Source organism: Hyperoodon ampullatus (genome assembly GCF_949752795.1).
Source record: "Hyperoodon ampullatus genome assembly, chromosome: 18".
In the NCBI taxonomy this organism is placed as follows: Eukaryota; Metazoa; Chordata; class Mammalia; order Artiodactyla; family Ziphiidae; genus Hyperoodon; species Hyperoodon ampullatus.
In genome coordinates this window covers 5,446,334-5,465,289 of record NC_136931.1, presented here as the reverse complement: position 1 = coordinate 5,465,289, position 18,956 = coordinate 5,446,334, and the positions used below count along the sequence as shown (strand labels likewise).

The 18,956-nt window shown below is 45.0% G+C and overlaps 1 protein-coding gene across 1 annotated transcript in view; it reads left to right on the top strand.

Moving 5' to 3' along the window:
• Nucleotides 1-18,956, top strand: part of CDH13 (cadherin 13) — a gene marked incomplete at both ends in the record, with an annotated part of 1,025,013 nt that overhangs the window by 925,497 nt on the left and 80,560 nt on the right. The window contains one exon of the mRNA XM_079724018.1: nt 2,698-2,951. Within this exon, the coding sequence (XP_079580144.1) occupies nt 2,698-2,951 (254 nt within the window). The remainder of the gene's footprint in view (nt 1-2,697; nt 2,952-18,956) is intronic.

Here is an 18,956-nt window from a genome sequence, read left to right as displayed (position 1 = left end):
ACCTACTGTTATGAGGGTAAGGTGAGGATTAGGTGAGATGATGCACACGGGGCCCTCCTAGCACACAGTAGGTGCACAATGAGAGATGGATTATGTCACGAAAAGTAATGAGGGGTTGTGATGCAGATCAAATATTGTATGTATATTTATACATAATATGTAAATATATTATAAGACATATGTGTGAATGGGGGAGCTGTGAGTACCCCACTGTTATGGGTTAAATTGTGCCTCCCCCCCAAAAGACATTAAAGTCATAACCCCCAGAACCTGTGAATGTGGGCTTATTTGGAAACAGGACCACTGCAGGTGTAATTAGTTAAGATGAGGGCATAATAGAGTAGGATGGGCCCCCAATCCAAGATGACTGGTGTCCTTATGAGGAGGCAGCCACGTGAAGACAGAGATACACAGGGAGAAGGCCAGGTGATGATGGAGACAGGGGTCAGACTCATGCGCTGCCAGCCAGGGAACGCCCGAAGCTGGGAGAGGCAGGGAGGGCTCCCCTAGAGCTTTCAGAGAGAACATGGCCCTGCCAACATCTTGATTTTGGACTTCTAAGCTCCAGGACTGTGAGACAGTTCATTTCTTTGTATTAAGCTTTGTATTAAGCCACCTAGTGCTTTGTCACCACAGCCTTAGGAGACAAATGGTAAGATTCCCATTCCTGTCGGGACCCTGATCCTCCTCCTCTGCCCCGGGCCGGGGCGCGCCACTCTCTCCTGCTGCTACCGCTCACGCTGCTGGCCTCGAATCTGCTGCCTGTGAAGAGCCCTGCAGAGCTAAGAAGCTCAATAAAACCTCACCCTGCTGGCGTTTGCATCATGGTAGAAAATCCAGTTGGGCTAGATTCAGGATTTCATAGTCTCAGCATGCTGTCCTTAACTTTATTTCCAGGAAGATGGTGTGTTCCTGGGAGCTGGTATAAAAGAAATTCTCAGGCCTCGGGTTGCCTGGCTGGGTCTGCCCGTGCTGGGGTGCGGTCGAGAAGGTTCTCAGGAGAGGTGGACGCTCTGTGTGTCCATCCTGCTCAGGATGCTGCCCAGCAGACTGTCACTACCTAGCAAGACCAAGGCTCAAGTCCCCTTCAGTGTCCTAATTAGGATGAATAACTCTGCTTTCCAAGCATGGCAGCTCCCTGGCCCATGTTTGGAATTTATTTCACTGGGGTTGCAGATTTGGGGCTTGACTTGGGAAGGACAGAGATCTGTTGCTAGAAAGGAGGATGAAGTGGTAAATTATTCTTGTGTTCCAGGGGTGGAACCACAGTATAACTGGGCAGCTCCTAGGTACCAACAGCTTGATATCCGGCAGCTCTTAAAATCTTAATACTGACCCTGCTGGGAGTTGCTCTAGGTGAGAGCGGGAGGGGTGGTCCTATTACAGCCGGAAGCACTTCCAGGGTCAGTATTTCCTGTGTGTGTGTGTGTGTGCCTGTGCATATATATATGCATGTGTGTTTGTGCGGGTGCACTTTCACAGATGTGGAGTGCAGGGCGTGCGTGTTAGCTGTAATTATTATGAGAGATAATGTAATTTTGCCTAAAGCTCTCCCAACTAAACCTGCCCAATTCCAGATTCTACCCCCTGCACCCGTAGAGCTCTTTCCCCAGCTTCGCCATTCTCACCTCTGATGCCACATTCCCAGATCCCTTACGACGTGTGCTGCCATGTCCTTCCTTCTGGTTGAGTGTGAATCACCTCCCTGTACTCACTTCAGTCTCGTCCTCCCAGCAAGAATATCCATTATGTCCTGGGTCTGATGAGTTAGCTACTTGTTTTCCCAGGAAACATTAGGAAAATAGCTTGAAATAAGAAGTGTGTCCTTATCTCACCTAAATGTCTCCTCACACACAGCCCCATCGACAGGAAATGTCACCATCACTGCATCTCCTGGTTTAGAAAGAAAGTGACCTAGTGAATGTCGTCCATGACATTCTGTAAGGGACAGGGCACCATATTAATAATGTCTACAATGGGGTTTCCTTAATATCCTCTGATTCAGTCTACACAGCAGCAAGGGAGGTGGTTACCCTCAGCCCCTTTACAGAATCACCTGGAAAGGGCCTCAGCAGGGTTGCTCATTGGTAGGACAGTCTGCCGTATGTGGGACTGTCCCAGGCATGGCCATGTATCTGGCATCACTGTCCCCTGCCCAGAAAATGGCCACAGAGCTGCCGAGTCATGGGGACAAATAAAAATGCCCCCCCCCCGTGTTTTCCAGTGCCCTCAGGTGGGGACGGGCCATGCAGCTTAACCCCTTGTGCGTCAGCCTCCCGGATCCTCTCCTCTACATGACGCCCTACTGGAGAAATGCGCACCCCCTAGAGCCCCCATGAGTGCCGGAGTTGTGAGGTCACAGGCTACCGGTGGGAAGGCTTTTAATGTCAGCGCTGCCAGGGAGTCACCTAAAGAGATCTCACAACAAAGGATCCAGGTCTCTGGGACTCATGTAATTGTTGTAAGTTATTTCTCAATCTGAAAAAAGGAACAACTTCCATACCTAATTTGTTATCGGTATGTTTCATACTCTTTTTTCTTAAAGAGGACCCCAAATTGCATCAAGCTTCTTAGCCCACAAAAGCTGGATCCACCCCTGAGCGTCCACACGGCTCGGGGACTGTCAGAGGCCTTCGTGCAAAAGCGCCTGCCCTTTGTGGCAGACCCACGTGCTGAGCCCTTCTCTCTGCCTTTCAGCCTCTGGACTATGAGATTTCTGCCTTTCACACCCTGCTGATCAAAGTGGAAAACGAGGACCCGCTGGTGCCCGACGTCACCTACGGCCCCAGCTCCACAGCAACCGTCCACATCACCGTCCTGGATGTCAATGAGGGTCCGGTTTTCCACCCGGACCCCATGATGGTGACCAAGCAAGAGCACATCTCCGTGGGCAGCGTGCTGTTGACGGTGAATGCCACAGACCCTGATTCCCTGCAGCATCAGACCATCAGGTGAGTGGGCGGCTGGGTAACCTGAGACGGGAGGGAGGCCGGCAGCAGTGGCTTTTCTTTTCTGGTTGCAGGGTCTGGGTTGTCAGGAACAAACTACCATTAAATTAAACTCGTTAATGATCTGGGTGAGCAGGAAGTTTGTGTCATAATGAAGAGCTGGCGGCTGGTGGCACCAGGGGACCAGGCTCACTAGTTGTGGATGTTGCCCCTGCACCTGATTCCTGGCAATAGACGAGCCCGGGAGCAGAGTGGGGCTGTGTGCTCAAGTGTCCAGAGGGGTCTGCTGGTGCCAAGCACAGTGTGGAAGGGACAAAGAAAGGAGCCGCCACATATGGCCCCTTGCATCTCAGACACCTACTTTATCAGCTGCCACAACTTTATGAGAAACGCTAACTCCATGTACAGTTAAGGGTATTAGGAGTTCAGAGAGATTCAGTAACTTGCTCAAGACTGCCCAGCTTACACTGCCCAGTAGTGGAAGAAATTAGGTTGCAAACATTGCAGCACAATCTGCAAAGTCCATGCTCTCCGCTAAGTGCTCTGGACTCTGAACTATCAGAAGGGAAAGGAGTAGACATTGCCTGGTACTTAGAAATGGACCATCAGGGTTGGGTTTTCCGCTGATGATTGGCAGACCGAAAAAAAAGGTCAAATTTTCGGTGTTCATTTCTTAAGCTCTGTCCAGTACTTCAGAAGAAGGGGTTTTCATAATGAGATTTAATTAAATGATCATTATCCACAGTGCATCTCATGCTAGTGGAGATGAGATGCCCTCGCTGGTGCGACGTTTCACAGTAAACACATTGACACGCAGGTCCAAATGCACGCCTGTCTCCGCTAAAGAAAGTAATTGATCTTCCTCTTCCAAAATCTGATCTTTTCATATGAGGTACCAATAACCAAGTATTAGACGCACTTCAAATAAACATGTCTTATTTTCCTGATTTGAAACACCTGAAAATGTGCCACTATCTCCGCATCAGCCACAGGACCGTGGAGCAAGCTGGCAGAAGTTATTTTCCAACCCCCAAAAGGGGATTTATTTTTACAACAAAACTTTCTGAAATGCTAGACAAACTAGATAAAAGTACAAAATAATACCAAATCCTGTAATAATGTAAATCTGAAGTAGCCATTCTTTTTTTTCCTTTTCTCCTTTTTTTTCCCTTTTCCTGCTCAGTATCTGGCAAAGGAAACATACAATTTAAATATCAAAGAGAAAGCTTTCCTTAAGTACTTAGATCGGGAAACCTGTAGCTTAACAGACTGTAAGGTAGTTGTATAAATTTAGGATGTCTTTAGGGGAGCTTAACTGTTAATTTGCACTTGCACAAAGAGGTGACTCCAGGGTGGGTAGGAAATGGATTTAAATGGGGCTGATGTTGCGAAGCCTGGGACTGTGCCTTTGTTGGGTAACTTGGGATGCTGCCAGACATGACAGTGTTAATGTGATGGGGAGGGGCTGAGGCAGGTGTCGGGATCTGGGAATAGAGGTCCTACTAAGGTGGGACAGACAGTGGAAGAGGTGGGTCTCTCGGCGTTCTTTGTTTAAGACCAGCTCTGGCTGACTTAGGCAAAAGGGAGAATTTGCTGGAAGATTCTACACACAGTTTATAGAATTTTTCCCCACTGGTAACCACTAGTTTTTTCTCTATACCTGTGAGTCTGTTTCTGTTTCTTATATACATGTTTGTTTTCTTTTTTTAAGATTCCACACGTAAGTGATAACATAAAGCATTTGTTTTCTCTAATTTCACTAAGCATAATGTTCTCTAGGTCCATCTATGTTGTTGTAAAGGGTAGGTTTTCATTCTTTTTTATGGCTGAGTAATATTCCATCATATATATATATATATATATATATATATATATATATATATATATAAAACATCTTCTTTATTTGTTCATCTGTTGATGGGCACTTAAGTTGCTTCCATATCTTGGCTATTGTAAATAGTGCTGCTATGAACATTGGGGTGCATGTATCTTTTCAAATTAGTGTTTTCTCTTTTTTGGATATATGCCCAGGAGTGGAATTGCTGGATCCTATAATGGTTCTATTTTAATTTTTTTGAGGAACTCCACACTGTTCTCCATAGTGGCTGTACCAATTTATATTCCCACTAACAGTGTACAAAGGTTCCCTTTTTTCCACATCCTCTTAAGAATGTATTACTTCTGGTCTTTCTGATGATGGCCATCCTGACAGGTGTGAGATAGTATCTCATTGTGGTTTTGATTTGCATTCCTCTGATGATTAGTGATGTTGAGTAGTTTATAGAATTGAAGAATATGTTTAGAACTGGGCCAAGGTTGCACAGGAACTTGGGCATTGTTGAGTCTCTAGGTAATGGGACCTGACGGGATGGCACTGCAGGACCTCACAGGGAGAGTGACCCGTCTCCAGCCACTGTCCACTCTTGTGTCACTCGGCTCAGGGGTCACATGCCCAGGGGCAAGTCCACTTTCCCTGAGCTGGAGCCATGCACCCCCGACTCAGGGCATCTTGACAGGCAAGAGAGATGATGTTCCCAGATGTGGCTGCCCCTCTTCACCCCCACGGCAGGCAGCCGATTGAGAAAGAGGAAGGAAATCCCATCTGGCAAATGGAGTGTGGTGCTTGGAGCGTGGCAAGAGGCCACGGATAGCAGCCCCGGCAAACTGAGTCGGGAGACAGGAGCCTGGAGAGGGAGCATGTGACTGGCAAGAGCCGAGACACTGAGGGGCCCCAAGGCCAGGATCTGAGCCATGGAGAACACAGACCGGCTACTGGAGCTGGGTTCCAGTGGTCCTCCATTCCATCTCGGGTGGAGCGCCAGTGGCGCCCACTGTGAGAAAAGGAGATCAGAGAAAGCAATTTGTAAATTACTAGACGTGAGACTTGGCGGTAAAAAGCAGGAGCGTAGAAAGCTCTGCAGAGCTTCCTGTTTCTACACTTGCTCATTACAGCTGTGACCCTCAGTCACAAGTGGCCAGGACCCATCTCAGACTGACTTTTGCCAAAAATGCATATACTGGCCCACAAAACTGAAAATGGGGACAAGGACATCCAGCATGAGAATTCAGGGGCTCAGAACATATCCTCTCCCCGCCTCCTGGCTCTGCACTTGCCTGGGTTGGCGTCATCCTCAGCCGTATCCGTATGGCTGTAGAGGGTCAAGGCCTCCAGCAATGCCAGTCCTACCAGCAGAAAGAGATCCTTCCTAACCAGTAGTATCAATACTTGCCCAAGGGCCAGGTTTGCGTCTCACTGAGCCAACTTGGACACACACCTGTCTCTGACCCAGAATGGCAGGAGGCTGGCTGGGATGTGCCCGGGGCTAGTCCTGGTGCGTGGGCCCACCGTGGACCCAGCATCCAACCATAATGAACTGGGATGGTGGTTTCCCAGAGGAATGCAGAAGGCTCTTCCCAGAAGGTGGGAATGGATGCTGAGTCATCAGGGACCACGGAGAGCCACTGTTGACCAATTTCAATGTCACGAGTCCCCTCAGAAAATATAGCTGCGGTGTTTCTGTGGCCGTTTGCCTAAGAGCTGTAACATTTACAAATGGGTCTGGCTGAGCAGTGTCTGGACAAATCACTTTTCCAGCATTGAAGCAAACTAAATGCATGTGTATGTATGTATGTGCGCGTGCATGTATGTGTGTGTGATGCACATTTCTGTCTCTGGCCTGACTCCTCGGACACAGTCCTTCCTGCTGGGATCCCGGTTGCCCAGAAGTGGCCCCTCTCTCAGCCTGGCACTGACGGGGTCTCCCTCCGCCCCTCCCCTCTCTCCGCCCTTCCTCTCCTGGTGCTGGTTCTGAGCCCATCAAAGGCAGGGATAACATCCCTGACACGTCGAGCTATTGTCACAGGAGCTCTTCAGGGAGAAAAGGCTCATTAATTATCTGCAGCCTTTGATCCTGTACACGAGAAGCACTGTCCCCGATGGGCTGAGGGGAGGGGCCGGGCCGGGACCTGGTTTTCTAATAAACCGCACGTGGCTCCCCAGAACTCTCACAAAGACACGATGACCTTGTGAGTGGTGGTGGCGGTGTTGTCTTAATGATTCTTTGGGGAGCAGGCATTGGAAGAGGGAGGAACTGAGAACTCCTATTTTTATCTCAAGGAGAGCTCCGAGTTCAGCTGACAAAGGCACATGCACAAAGATGCTGCCAGCGCCATCTGCCCCCGTCTTGACTCCCGGCAGTAGCTCGGCGCTGGGCTCTGCAGTTGTGCAGGTTATGCGGGCGTCCCTGTCTGTGTGTGTGACTCTCTGTGTCCACGTTGTCGTTCTCTCTTTGTCCCCCTCTGTGCTGACTACTCTGGGTCTCTCCTTTGCACTGTACGTTTCTTCCTTGTCTCCCTCTGTGTCTGCCTCTGCCCTTCCTCCCGCCCCATCACTGTCTCTATCTGCATCTCCCCCCTCCCTCTAGGTCCATCTTCCGCTCTCGTCTCATGGCCGCCTCTTCTCTGTCTGATCCTCTGCACCTTCCTTCCTCCCGTTCCTCTCTCTCCTCTCTTCTCTTTCCTCCTCCTTTTCCCCCTTTTCCTCCATCTGCTTCCTCCCCCCTCCTCCTCCTCTTCTTTCTCTCCGGCTCTGTCTCTCCCCCTCCCCGCATTTCTATCTCTATCAGTATCACTCCAACACTCTCTGTGCCTCAGCTCCAATAACCCCGTCTCCTCTCAGATGTCTAGCCAGGCCCTCAAGGCATCTTAGCACTGCAGGAGATGCTCCACCCCAAGCAGCCTGATTCAGGTCCTGCCCCCAAGTTGACAGGCACTTTGACCTCCTCCCTGAGGGCAGCCTCCTTCCCTTGTCAAAACAGGAAACTCCTCCCCACTCCCAGCCCCCATAAAGCTTAGGACCTTAATTCTGACTCATTCCTGGTCCTGTCTTCTGTGATGGAAAGCCCGTCTCAGGCACAGTGATTCTGCCGCTGCCACTGTGATGCCCTCTTTTATCTCACCAGGGAACGTTAAAATCAGTGAAAGGCGTCTTGATCTCTGAGAAGCCTGTAACTCTAAAGACAGGAGGTGTCCAGGCATCAGAGTGAATATTCTCACTAAAAAGCCTGAGTTATTAAAACTTGTTTAAAAGCCCATTGCATTGTGCTTAGCCAAATCAAAATGGACAGCGGTGGGCTAGTGACAGATGAAATTCTTCTTTTTAATGACTTGTGTCTTCTTATCCTTATTATAAAGTTAAGATAGTTCATGGAGGAAACTTTTGAAAAGGCAGTTGAGAATAAAGAAGATAATTTTAAAAATCTGTAATCTTCCCACCTAAGGAAATCCCCTTTTAACAGCTTAGGTGTATCTCCAGTCACATGTGCGAGTATTTCCCTTTTTTATTTTCAAAATTGGCTCACATCACCCATTTTGTTTTGGAACCTGTCATCTTTACTTCCCAGTATATGGTGAACAGCTTTCCATATCAAGAAATAGCCACTAGTTTTCATGAATAGTATGCTCTCTACAATGCTATTACAAGAATATACTTATTTATTTATTCATTCCCTTGTTGGCTATTTAGACTGTTTCCAATTGTGTGAAATTATTTTAAAAGGTCAGTGGACATGCTTGTAGCTAAATTGTTTAATGCATCATTAATTTTCTGAAGAATTTTCTGAAAATATTTTGCAAATGTGTTGATGTTGTTAATGCTTTTTGTCATATGAAGACTTCTTTGTGTCTTTATCTAGGCAATCACATTTCTGTTTTCCCTTATTATTTGAATTGATGGTTAGAAAGTTTCTGTGCTCCAAGGTCATGTGAACGTTGACGTGTTGTAAACCAGAGCTGGTTCCCACACCCTGTCCTCTCAACCTGCAGTGACAACGAGACAGGCGTCAGCTTTCAGGGTGGAGCCTTCCTCCGTGTACACGAGACAGGAATCTGGCATTTCTCGATGACAGTTCAGTGTCTCCAGTGAGGAGTGGACTCGTGCACCTGATGTTGTTGGCTAGTTATTGTCAGAAAGAGCAGCTCAACGATAATTATGCTAAAATGAAAATGACTGTATTTACCCAACATTCTCTAACAGTGAAATGAGAAGCAGGACTCACTGTTGCATCAGATCTGTTGCTTTGGTTACTCTGGGGATGCAGCCGGCAGCTCAGTCATTTTGAATGGTCTGAGAGGACTTATTTCATTCTCTGACCAATCCGGGGATTTCTATTGAGGCAACCAAGTAGCAATTCCTATTCCAAACATTTTTCAGACAGAACTCATCTTATCCAGGGTCTGTAGTAAACAACTCTGCCGCAGAGACTTCTGCCCACACACTGAATACATAAGACACGTGTTGAGGAAAAATATTGTCCCCACCCATGTGAAATTACCCATTACCCCTCAACATTTTTTGGGGAAAGGATCATTCATCCAGGGAACCCCGCAAGTGTGCATCTAGCAGCACCGTATCTGTGAGGATTAAGTTTGGCTCAGTATAAAAGGAAAATTCAAAATGATGGTGGCTCAGAGACGATAGAAGTGGGGTTTTTTTCCCCCTCATATAAAATAAGTGTAGAGCGGCTATGGCAGTCCAGGGCTAGGATGGAAGTTCCACAGAGCTGTCAGGGGCCCAGGCTCCTTCCTGCTCACCATTCAGTCACCTCGAGACTGGCACCCTCTTCCTCATGGACAATTATTATGGTTGCTAGTGCTTCAGCCTTCACATCTGCATTCCAGACAGTAGTTTGGGAGAGAGGGAAAGAAGAAGGGAGTCTCTTATATTTTAAGGAGTCTTACTGAAAGTCGATCACATTTCTATTTAAATCTGATTGGCCAAAATTAGTCACATGGCCAAAACCTAGCTGTAAGAAATACTAGGAAGTATGGTCATTTAGCTGGATAGCAACCAACTTTTAAAACTGGGATTCTTTACTAAGGAAGAAAGTAAGAGTGGGTATTGTGAGGTAACTAGAAGTTTCTGCCATGAACACCTTTGGGGGATTGAACCTTTCTGTGTAATAAAAAACTACAGGGTAGGGCTTCCCTGGTGGCGCAGTGGTTGAGAGTCCGCCTGCCGATGCAGGGGACGCGGGTTCGTGCCCCGGTCTGGGAGGATCCCACATGCCGCGGAGCGGCTGGGCCCGTGAGCCATGGCTGCTGAGCCTGCGCGTCCGGAGCCTGTGCTCCGCAACGGGAGAGGCCACAACAGTGAGAGGCCCGCGTACTGCAAAAAAATAATAATAATAAAAAAATAAAAATAAATAAAAAATAAAAAACTACAGGGTAAATTTTAAAAGATGAATACGTGCCATGAAATTAGATTTTTACACAATAAAAATAACAGATAATTGTGTTACCAAAGACAGCTGCTTGAAAAAAGCACAAGCATTATAGTTTTCCATTCATTCCTTTACTGAATTCATGTACTGGCATTTATTTAGAGGCTACTATGGGCCTAACACTGTTGGGTGCTGTCTTTTCACTTGTGAGAATGATCTCTGCCTACAGCCTCCGGGGAGCTTATAGTCATAAGAGCAAGAGCTTTGTTGCAAATGGTGATGCCCCCGGAAAGAAGGAAGAGGGAGGGAGGGAGGGAGGGAGGGAGGGAGGGAGAGAGGAAAAGGAAGGAAGGAGAGAAAGAAATTGTTTCCTTGAGAATTAAGAACCAGTGGTCTCCAGCTGGGGAGAAAACGCCAAGCAACAGAAATTACTTATTTCCAAGCATCATTATGGTCTCGCTTATCAACAAATTCCTGAATTCCCCAGAAGTGCCACTATCCCCATGCCTTTGAGCTGGTCTCTGCCTCCTGGGAATTGGGCACAGGACTAAACTAGGCAAAGATTGCCACGATACCCCTGGACACATGTATTTTGCTGGTACTGTGACTAAGATGCCTAACATTTTTATATAAAAGTTTACCAAAAGCACTGTCTCCAAAGTCTTATTTAACTCTCACAACCATGAGTCTGCCTCTTTGCTGATGAGGAAAACGTAACCTCTCTGAACCTCGGTTTATGGAAAGAAAACACGCAAATGAGGTGAACTCCTGGCGCTTTCCTCGCCACCGCCTCGTCCATAGCTGTATGTCCTTCTGATGTTAGTTTAGGCATCGTCTCTGCAGGTGGGCTACCCTGACCTTCAGACTGCACTCCAAAGGGCTTTCTGAACGTCTGGTGTAATGCTCGTCGTGCTTTACTGTGATTCCTGACCTAATTGTCCATCTTCCACTGAACCTCGGGTTCTGTGAGGGTAACGATCATGTTTATATCCATCCCTGGTAAAACACAAGGGCCTCATCAGTACCATTTAATTAATTAAGCACTAAGGCCCAGCACCAAGACCTTCAAACTTTCCAGGAGCCTACAAAAATGTCAAGGACGTGAACATATAATCTGTCACCTCCAAAGTTTGAAAAGAAAACAGCAACATTGAAGTTAATAAGATCGAGTGTCCACAGCACCATGACTTTAGCAGGTTGAATTTTTTTTTTCACATCTTTATTGGAGTATAATTGCTTTACAGTGTTGTGTTAGTTCCTGCTGTACAACAAAGTGAATCAGCTATATGTATACATATATCCCCATATCCCCTCCCTCCCAGCCTCCCTATCCCACCCCTCTAGGTGGTCACAAAGCACCGAGCTGATCTCCCTGTGCTATGCAGCTGCTTCCCACTAGCCATCCATTTTACATTTGGTAGTGTATATATGTCAATGCTACTCTCTCACTTCGTCCCAGCTTCCCCTTCCCCCCGTGCCCTCACGTCCATTCTCTACATCTACGTCTTTATTCCTGCCCTGCCCCTAGCTTCATCAGTACCACTTTTTTAGATTCCATATATATGCGTTAGCATATGGTATTTGTTTTTCTCTTTCTGACTTACTTCACTCTGTATGACAGACTCTAGGTCCATCCACCTCACTACAAATAACTCAATTTCTTTCCTTTTTATGGCTGAGTAATATTCCATTGTATACATGTGCCACATCTTCTTTATCCATTCATCTGTTGATGGACATTTAGCTTGCTTCCACGTCCTGGCAGGTTGAATTTAATATTTGCAAAAATGTCTTTACATTTGCCAACTGTTTGTAGATCTCTCGTTGTAGAATGTCTGAGTCAGCTCTAGAGAAATCATAGGGGATTATTAGTGAAATATTCCCAGTAGTCAAATAATTCCAAAAGCAAAAGTAGTGATATAAAAATTATCTCAAAAATTTTACAGGAAAAAAATGTACTTGCAATGTGAGTACATTTCAATATGTTTGGTATGACTTGGGAGGAGGCCACCATGGACAGAGAAAATTCTTAGAGGCTCAGAGGTCCTTTTTTTTTTTTATTATTTTATTGAAGTGTAGTTGATTTACAATGTTGTGTCAGTTTCTGCTGTACAGCAAAGTACTTCAGTTATACATATACATTCTTTTCCATTATGGTTTATCTCAGGATATTGAATATAATTCCCTGTGCTATATAGTAGGACCTTGTTGTTTATCCATTCTGTGTATAATAGTTTGCATCTGCTAACCCAAAACTCCCAATCCATCCCTCCCCCACCCTCCTTCCCCCTTGGCAGCCACAAGTCTGTTCTCTTATGTCTGTGAGTCTGCTTTTGTTTTGTAGATAAGTTCATTTGTATCATATTTTAGATTCCACATATAAGTGATATCGTATGGTATTTGTCTTTCTCTTTCTGACTCATTTCACTTAGTATGATAATCTCTAGGTTCATCCATGTTGATGCACATGGCATTATTTCATTCTTTTTATAGCTGAGTAGTATTCCATTGTATATATGTGCAATATCTTCTTTATCCATTCATCTGTAGACGGACATTGAGGTTGCTTCCATGTCTTGGCTATTGTGAATAGTGCTGCTGTGAACATAGGGGTGCATGTATCTTTTTGAATTGTAGTGTTGTCTGGATATGTGCCCAGGAGTGGGTTTGCTGGATCATATGGCAACTCTATTTTTAGTTTTTTGGGGAACCTCCATACTGTTTTCCATATTGGCTGCACCAATCGTAGGTCTTAAAACAGCCCAGCGCTTGGCCTTTGGAAGTGCTTAGTAAACAGGTATAGCATGGTTTGCCAGCAGCTGGGGTGGAATTTCTGTGTGCAGACATTTTGTGCATAAGCAGACATGGTTTATTGTGATTACTATTATTTTTCATCTTCAGGTATTGTCTAGTGTCTAGCAACCATGGAAATATTTGCATGTGGCCTTGTTTTAAACCAGTCCCAGGAGGGAAGCCTGAGCAGGACCGATCGGCCTTTCACTGGGCTTCCCAGGTCTGTGAAAGTTACACTAAGGAGTCAGGTCCATCTGCCGGCTTTTCTTCCAAAGCCATGATCCAAATTGAACCCATCCTTTGAACACAGAATACCTGAATCAGATCCAGATTAGATCCTCATCACTCTGAAAACCACAGCCTACTTTGTTCTGATTTCTTTGGGTGTTTTTAAGTCATTTCCCTCCCCTTCCTCCTTTAGACTTGGAGGCTTTTAAGCTCCAAGGTAGATTCATTCATGGGCTCAAACTGGTACCGAATGCAACATGTGGTGATGAAAATTCAGTCCCAAAAGATTTGTTAAAAGGCCCAATTTCAGTTTTCACTGGTCTTCCTGTGAGTCATCAAGCCTTTTTCTTTAACACCTCATTTAATCTAATATTGGAGCCCATTCAAAGGAAATCACAAAAAAAATGATAGGAAATCAAGCAAAAGTCATCAGCTGGCTATGGGACCTTTTGTTCTGTATCTTCTAAGACCTTTGGAAGCAGATGGCAAAAATCAGTTCCCCTGGAAATTAGGATTTTTGTCATCACTGTCATTTCTCAGGACCACAGAGGTTCAAAACGTGTAGTAGCTCAGCATTTATTGGGAGGAGAAAGGAGGGTTGTAACTCCCCTTTTGAAAAAGCCAGATTTCAAAACCAGATTTAAGAGTTTAATTTGGGGTGACTCCCACCTTTTAAATTTTAATCAGAAGTTAAAGACCAAATAATAACATTTCTACCTGGGGAAATGAAAAGAGCCTCCATCCACTAAAATATATTATTAACAGTTCGTCTTAATTAAATGTGGTTACTGACCTCAATAATAGGATATGGGGTGAGGTCATTTCTGTTTGTTTTTTTTTTTTAACGAGTTATTTCTCTCTTGAGTCAACACAGAGCTTGAAATGTAAATGACTTGTTTACAGTGGCACCTTTGTAATTTTTAATTAAAGTGACATCCTTCCATTGGAAGTTTATGGTGGCAATATGTTGTATTGCGTACTCTGCTGTAGAATTTTTAATTATTTATGTAAATATATTAAAACAGCTCACTCTTATTTTTAGCAATCAGATTTTCTGTTATGAAGATGGCAGTGGGAAACAAGCTCTAATAAATTAAACAACTGAATCTTTAAAGATTAAACAGCTTCAGTGGCTAAAAATAGAATTCTGGCTTTTATAGTGATCCAGAGATGGAAGATTTTCATTATTGACCTCAATTAGAGGTGCTCGATTTGGTTACTATGAAACGTCTGACCATTTGGAAAAACAGTTGAAAGGTTATTTTAAAATTTACCCACCTTTTCAACCTCCATCTATGTTGTTATAAACTGTTCATGGGCCAGACTTTCATTATTGACAGCATGGTTTCAAATTGGTTATATTTTAGTATAATTATGATGGTCACTCTTTGCAGCCTAAGAAATTAATTCTCAGAACCAATAAAGAAAATACTGACAAATGTTAATATTGTTTCTCGCTCAGTGTCTTCTAAGCTGTTAAATCTGCTTAGCTGGTTTTTTTTTTTTTTAATAAAGGCGTTTGTGTTAGATGAGGGTTGCTACAGAAGCTATCAATATAGCATTGATTGAGAAAGCCACATACTTCAGGATCGCAACAGAAGTCGGAAAATAGCTGATGTATTTTATTATCTCTATCTGTCAGTCACCAGCCTTGCACACTCGTGAAGTGCTTATCACAGCATTAGCACTAACACAGGTAATGAAACCGTAGACAGAGAACCTTGTAACTAATTCAAGAAATGTGCTTCATCTCTGCTCCCAGTTTGATTTCCAAAAGGATCATGAAGCTTTGTTTTCAAGTGATGAGACTCTAAACTACAGTTCTCCTAATATGTTTAATTCAGAGTTTTCCTTGTATAGTCTAATGGTGTTGGCAGGAATCTCAGGATAAGGTCAGACTTTATGTAGCCGACTTTTAACAGCCTTGGTTTCCCGTGTGAGGGCTGCACGTGTGAAATGGGGCCTCTGGATTTGGGTTAGGATGAGATAAGCCACCTCTTTAATCGTTGAATTTTTCATTCATTCCACAAATGTTTAATGAACACCTACAATATGCCAGGCCCTTTTATAGGCACTGGGGATACAGAAGCAGCAGAAACAGTTAAAATTATCTGTCATCATGGATATTACATTCCCACAGGGGGAAATAGAAAACAAACAAGAAAATAAATTTTAAAATAAATAGTATAGGGCTCCCCTGGTGGCGCAGTGGTTGAGAGTCCACCTGCCGATACAGGGAACACGGGTTCGTGCCCCAGTCCGGGAGGATCCCGCGTGCCGCAGAGTGGCTGGGCCCATGAGCCATGGCCGCTGAGCCTGCGCGTCCGGAGCCTGTGCTCCGCGACGGGAGAGGCCGTGGCAGTGAGAGGCCCACGTACCGCAAAAAAAAAATAGTGTAGACACCCTCTTGCAAGAGCACCGGAATCACAATTAACTGCTGAACAGTCATCAACAGGAAGACACTGGAACTCACCAAAAAAGATACCACACATCCAAAGACAAAGGAAAAGCCACAATGAGACAGTAGGAAGGGCGCAATCACAATAAAATCAAATCCCATAACCGCTGGGTGAGTGACTCACAAACTGGGGAACACTGATACCACAGAAGTCCACCCACTGGAGTGAAGGTTCTGAGCCCCATGTCAGGCTTCCCAACCTGGGGGTCCGGCAATGGGAGGAGGAATTCCTAGAGAATCAGACTTGGAAGGCTAGTGGGATTTGATTGCAGGACTTCGACAGGACTGTGGGAAACAGAGACTCCACTCTTGGAGGGTACACACAAAGTAGTGTGCGCATCGGAACCCAGGGGAAGGAGCAGTGATCCCATAGGAAACTGAATCAGACCTACCTGCTAGTGTTGGAGGGTCTCATGCAGAGACGGGGGGTGGCTGTGTCGCACCATGAGGACAAGGACACTGGCAGCAGAAATTCTGGGAAGTACTCCTTGGCGTGATCCCTCCCAGAGTCCGCCATTAGCCCCACCAAAGAGCCAGGGTAGGCTGCAGTGTTGGGTCACCTTAGGCCAAACAACCAACAGGGAGGGAACCCACCCCGACCCATCAGCAGACAAGGAGATTAAAGTTTTACTGAGCTCTGCCCACCAGAGCAACAGCCAGCTCTACCCACCACCAGTCCCTCCCATCAGGAAACTTGCCCAAGCCTCTTAGATAGCCTCATCCACCAGAAGGCAGAGGGCAGACGGAAGAATCAAGAAGAACTACAGTCCTGCAGCCTGTGGAACGAAAACCAAGTTCGCAAAAAGATAGACAAGATGAAAAGGCAGAGGGCTATGTACCAGCTGAAGGAACAAGATAAAACCCCAGAAAAACAACTAAATGAAGTGGAGATAGGCAACCTTCCAGAAAAAGAATTCAGAATAATGATAGTGAAGATGATCCAGGACCTCGGAAAAAGAATGCAGGCAAAGATCGAGAAGATACAAGAAATGTTTAACGAAGACCTAGAAGAATTAAACAACAAACAGAGATGAACAATACAATAACTGAAGTGAAAAATACACTAGAAGGAATCAATAGCAGAATAACTGAGGCAAAAGAACAGATAAGTGACCTGCAAGACAGAATGGAGGAATTCACTGCTGCAGAACAGAATAAAGAAAAAAGAATGAAAAGTAATGAAGACAGCCTAAGAGACCTCTGGGACAACGTTAAACGCAACAACATTTGCATTATAGGGGTCCCAGAACGAGAAGACAGAGAGAAAGGACCCGAGAACATATTTGAAGAAATTATACTCGAAAGCTTCCCTAATACGGGAAAGGAAATAGCCACCCAAGTCCAAGAAGCACAGAGAGTCCCATACAGAATTAGCCCAAGGAGAAACACGCCGAGACACATAGTAATCAAATTGGCAAAAATTAAAGGCAAAGAAAAATTATTGAAAGCAGCAAGGGAAAAATGACAACATACAAGGGAACTCCCATAAGGTTAACAGCTGATTTCTCAGCATAAACTCTACAAGCCAGAAGAGAGTGGCATGACATATTTACAGTGATGAAAGGGAAGAACCTACAACTAAGATTACTCTACCTGGCAAGGATCTCATTCAGATTCGATGGAGAAATCAAAAGCTTTACAGACAAGAAAAAGCTAAGAGAATTCAGCACTACCAAACCAGCTCTACAACAAATGCTAAAGGAACTTCTCTAAGTGGAAAACACAAGATAAGAAAAGGACCTACAAAAACAAACCGAAAACAATTAAGAAAATGGTCATAGGAACATACATATCGATAATTACCTTAAACGTGAATGGATTAAATGCTCCAACCAAAAGACACAGGCTCTCTGAATGGATACAAAAACAAGACCCATATATATGCAAGAGACCCACTTCAGACCTAGGGACACATACAGACTGAAAGTGAGGGGATGGAAAAAGGTATTCCGTGCAAATGGAAATCAAAAGAAAGCTGGAGCAGCAATGCTCATATCAGACAAAATAGACTTTAAAATAAAGAATGTTACAAGAGACAAGGAAGGACACTACATAATGATCAAGGGATCAATCCAAGAAGAAGATATAACAATTATAAATATATATGCACCCGACATAGGAGCACCTCAATACATAAGGCAACTGCTAACAGCTATAAAAGAGGAAATCGACAGTAACACAATAATAGTGGGGGACGGGGGCCTCCCTGGTGGCGCAGTGGTTGAGAGTCCGCCTGCTGATGCAGGGGATACGGGTTCGTGCCCCGGTCTGGGAGGATCCCATATGCCGCGGAGCGGCTGGGCCCGTGAGCCATGGCCGCTGAGCCTGCGCATCCAGAGCCTGTGCTCCGCAACGGGAGAGGCCACAACAGTGAGAGGCCCGCGTACCGCAAAAAAAAAAAAAAAAAAAAAAAAAAAAATAGTGGGGGACGGGGCTTCCCTGGTGGCGCAGTGGTTGAGAACCTGCCTGCTAATGCAGGGGACACGGGTTCGAGCCCTGGTCTGGGAGGATCCCACATGCCGCGGAGCAACTAGGCCCGTGAGCCACAATTACTGAGCCTGCGCACCTGGAGCCTGTGCTCCACAACAAGAGAGGCCGCGATAGTGAGAGGCCCGCGCACCTCGATGAAGAGTGGCCCCCGCTTGCCACAACTAGAGAAAGCCCTCGTACAGAAACGAAGACCCAACACAGCAAAAATAAATAAATTAATTAAAATAATAATAATAATAATAGTGGGGGACTTTAACACCTCACTTATATGAATGGACAGGTCATCCAAAATGAAAGTAAATAAGGAAACACAAGCTTTAAATGACACAGTAGACCAGATAGATTTAACTGATATTTATAGGACATTCCATCCAAAAACAGCAGATTACACTTTTTTTTCAAGCGTGCACGGAACATTCTCCAGGATAGATCACATCTTGGGTCACAAATCAAGCCTCAGTAAATTTAAGAAAGTTGAAATAAGATCAAGCATCTTTTCTGACCATAACGCTATGAGATTGGAAATCAATTACAGGGGGAAAAAAACGTAAAAAACACAAACACATGGAGGCTAAACAATATGTTACTAAATAACCAAGAGATCACTGAAGAAATCAAAGAGGAAATCAAAAAATACCTAGAGACAAACAACAATGAAAACACGATGATGCAAAACCTGTGGGATGCACCAAAAGTAGTTCTGAGAGGGAAGTTTATAGCAATACAATCCTACCTCAAGAAACAACAAACATCTCAAGTAAACAATCTAACCTTACACGTGAAGGAACTAGAGAAAGAAGAACAAACAAAACCCAAAGG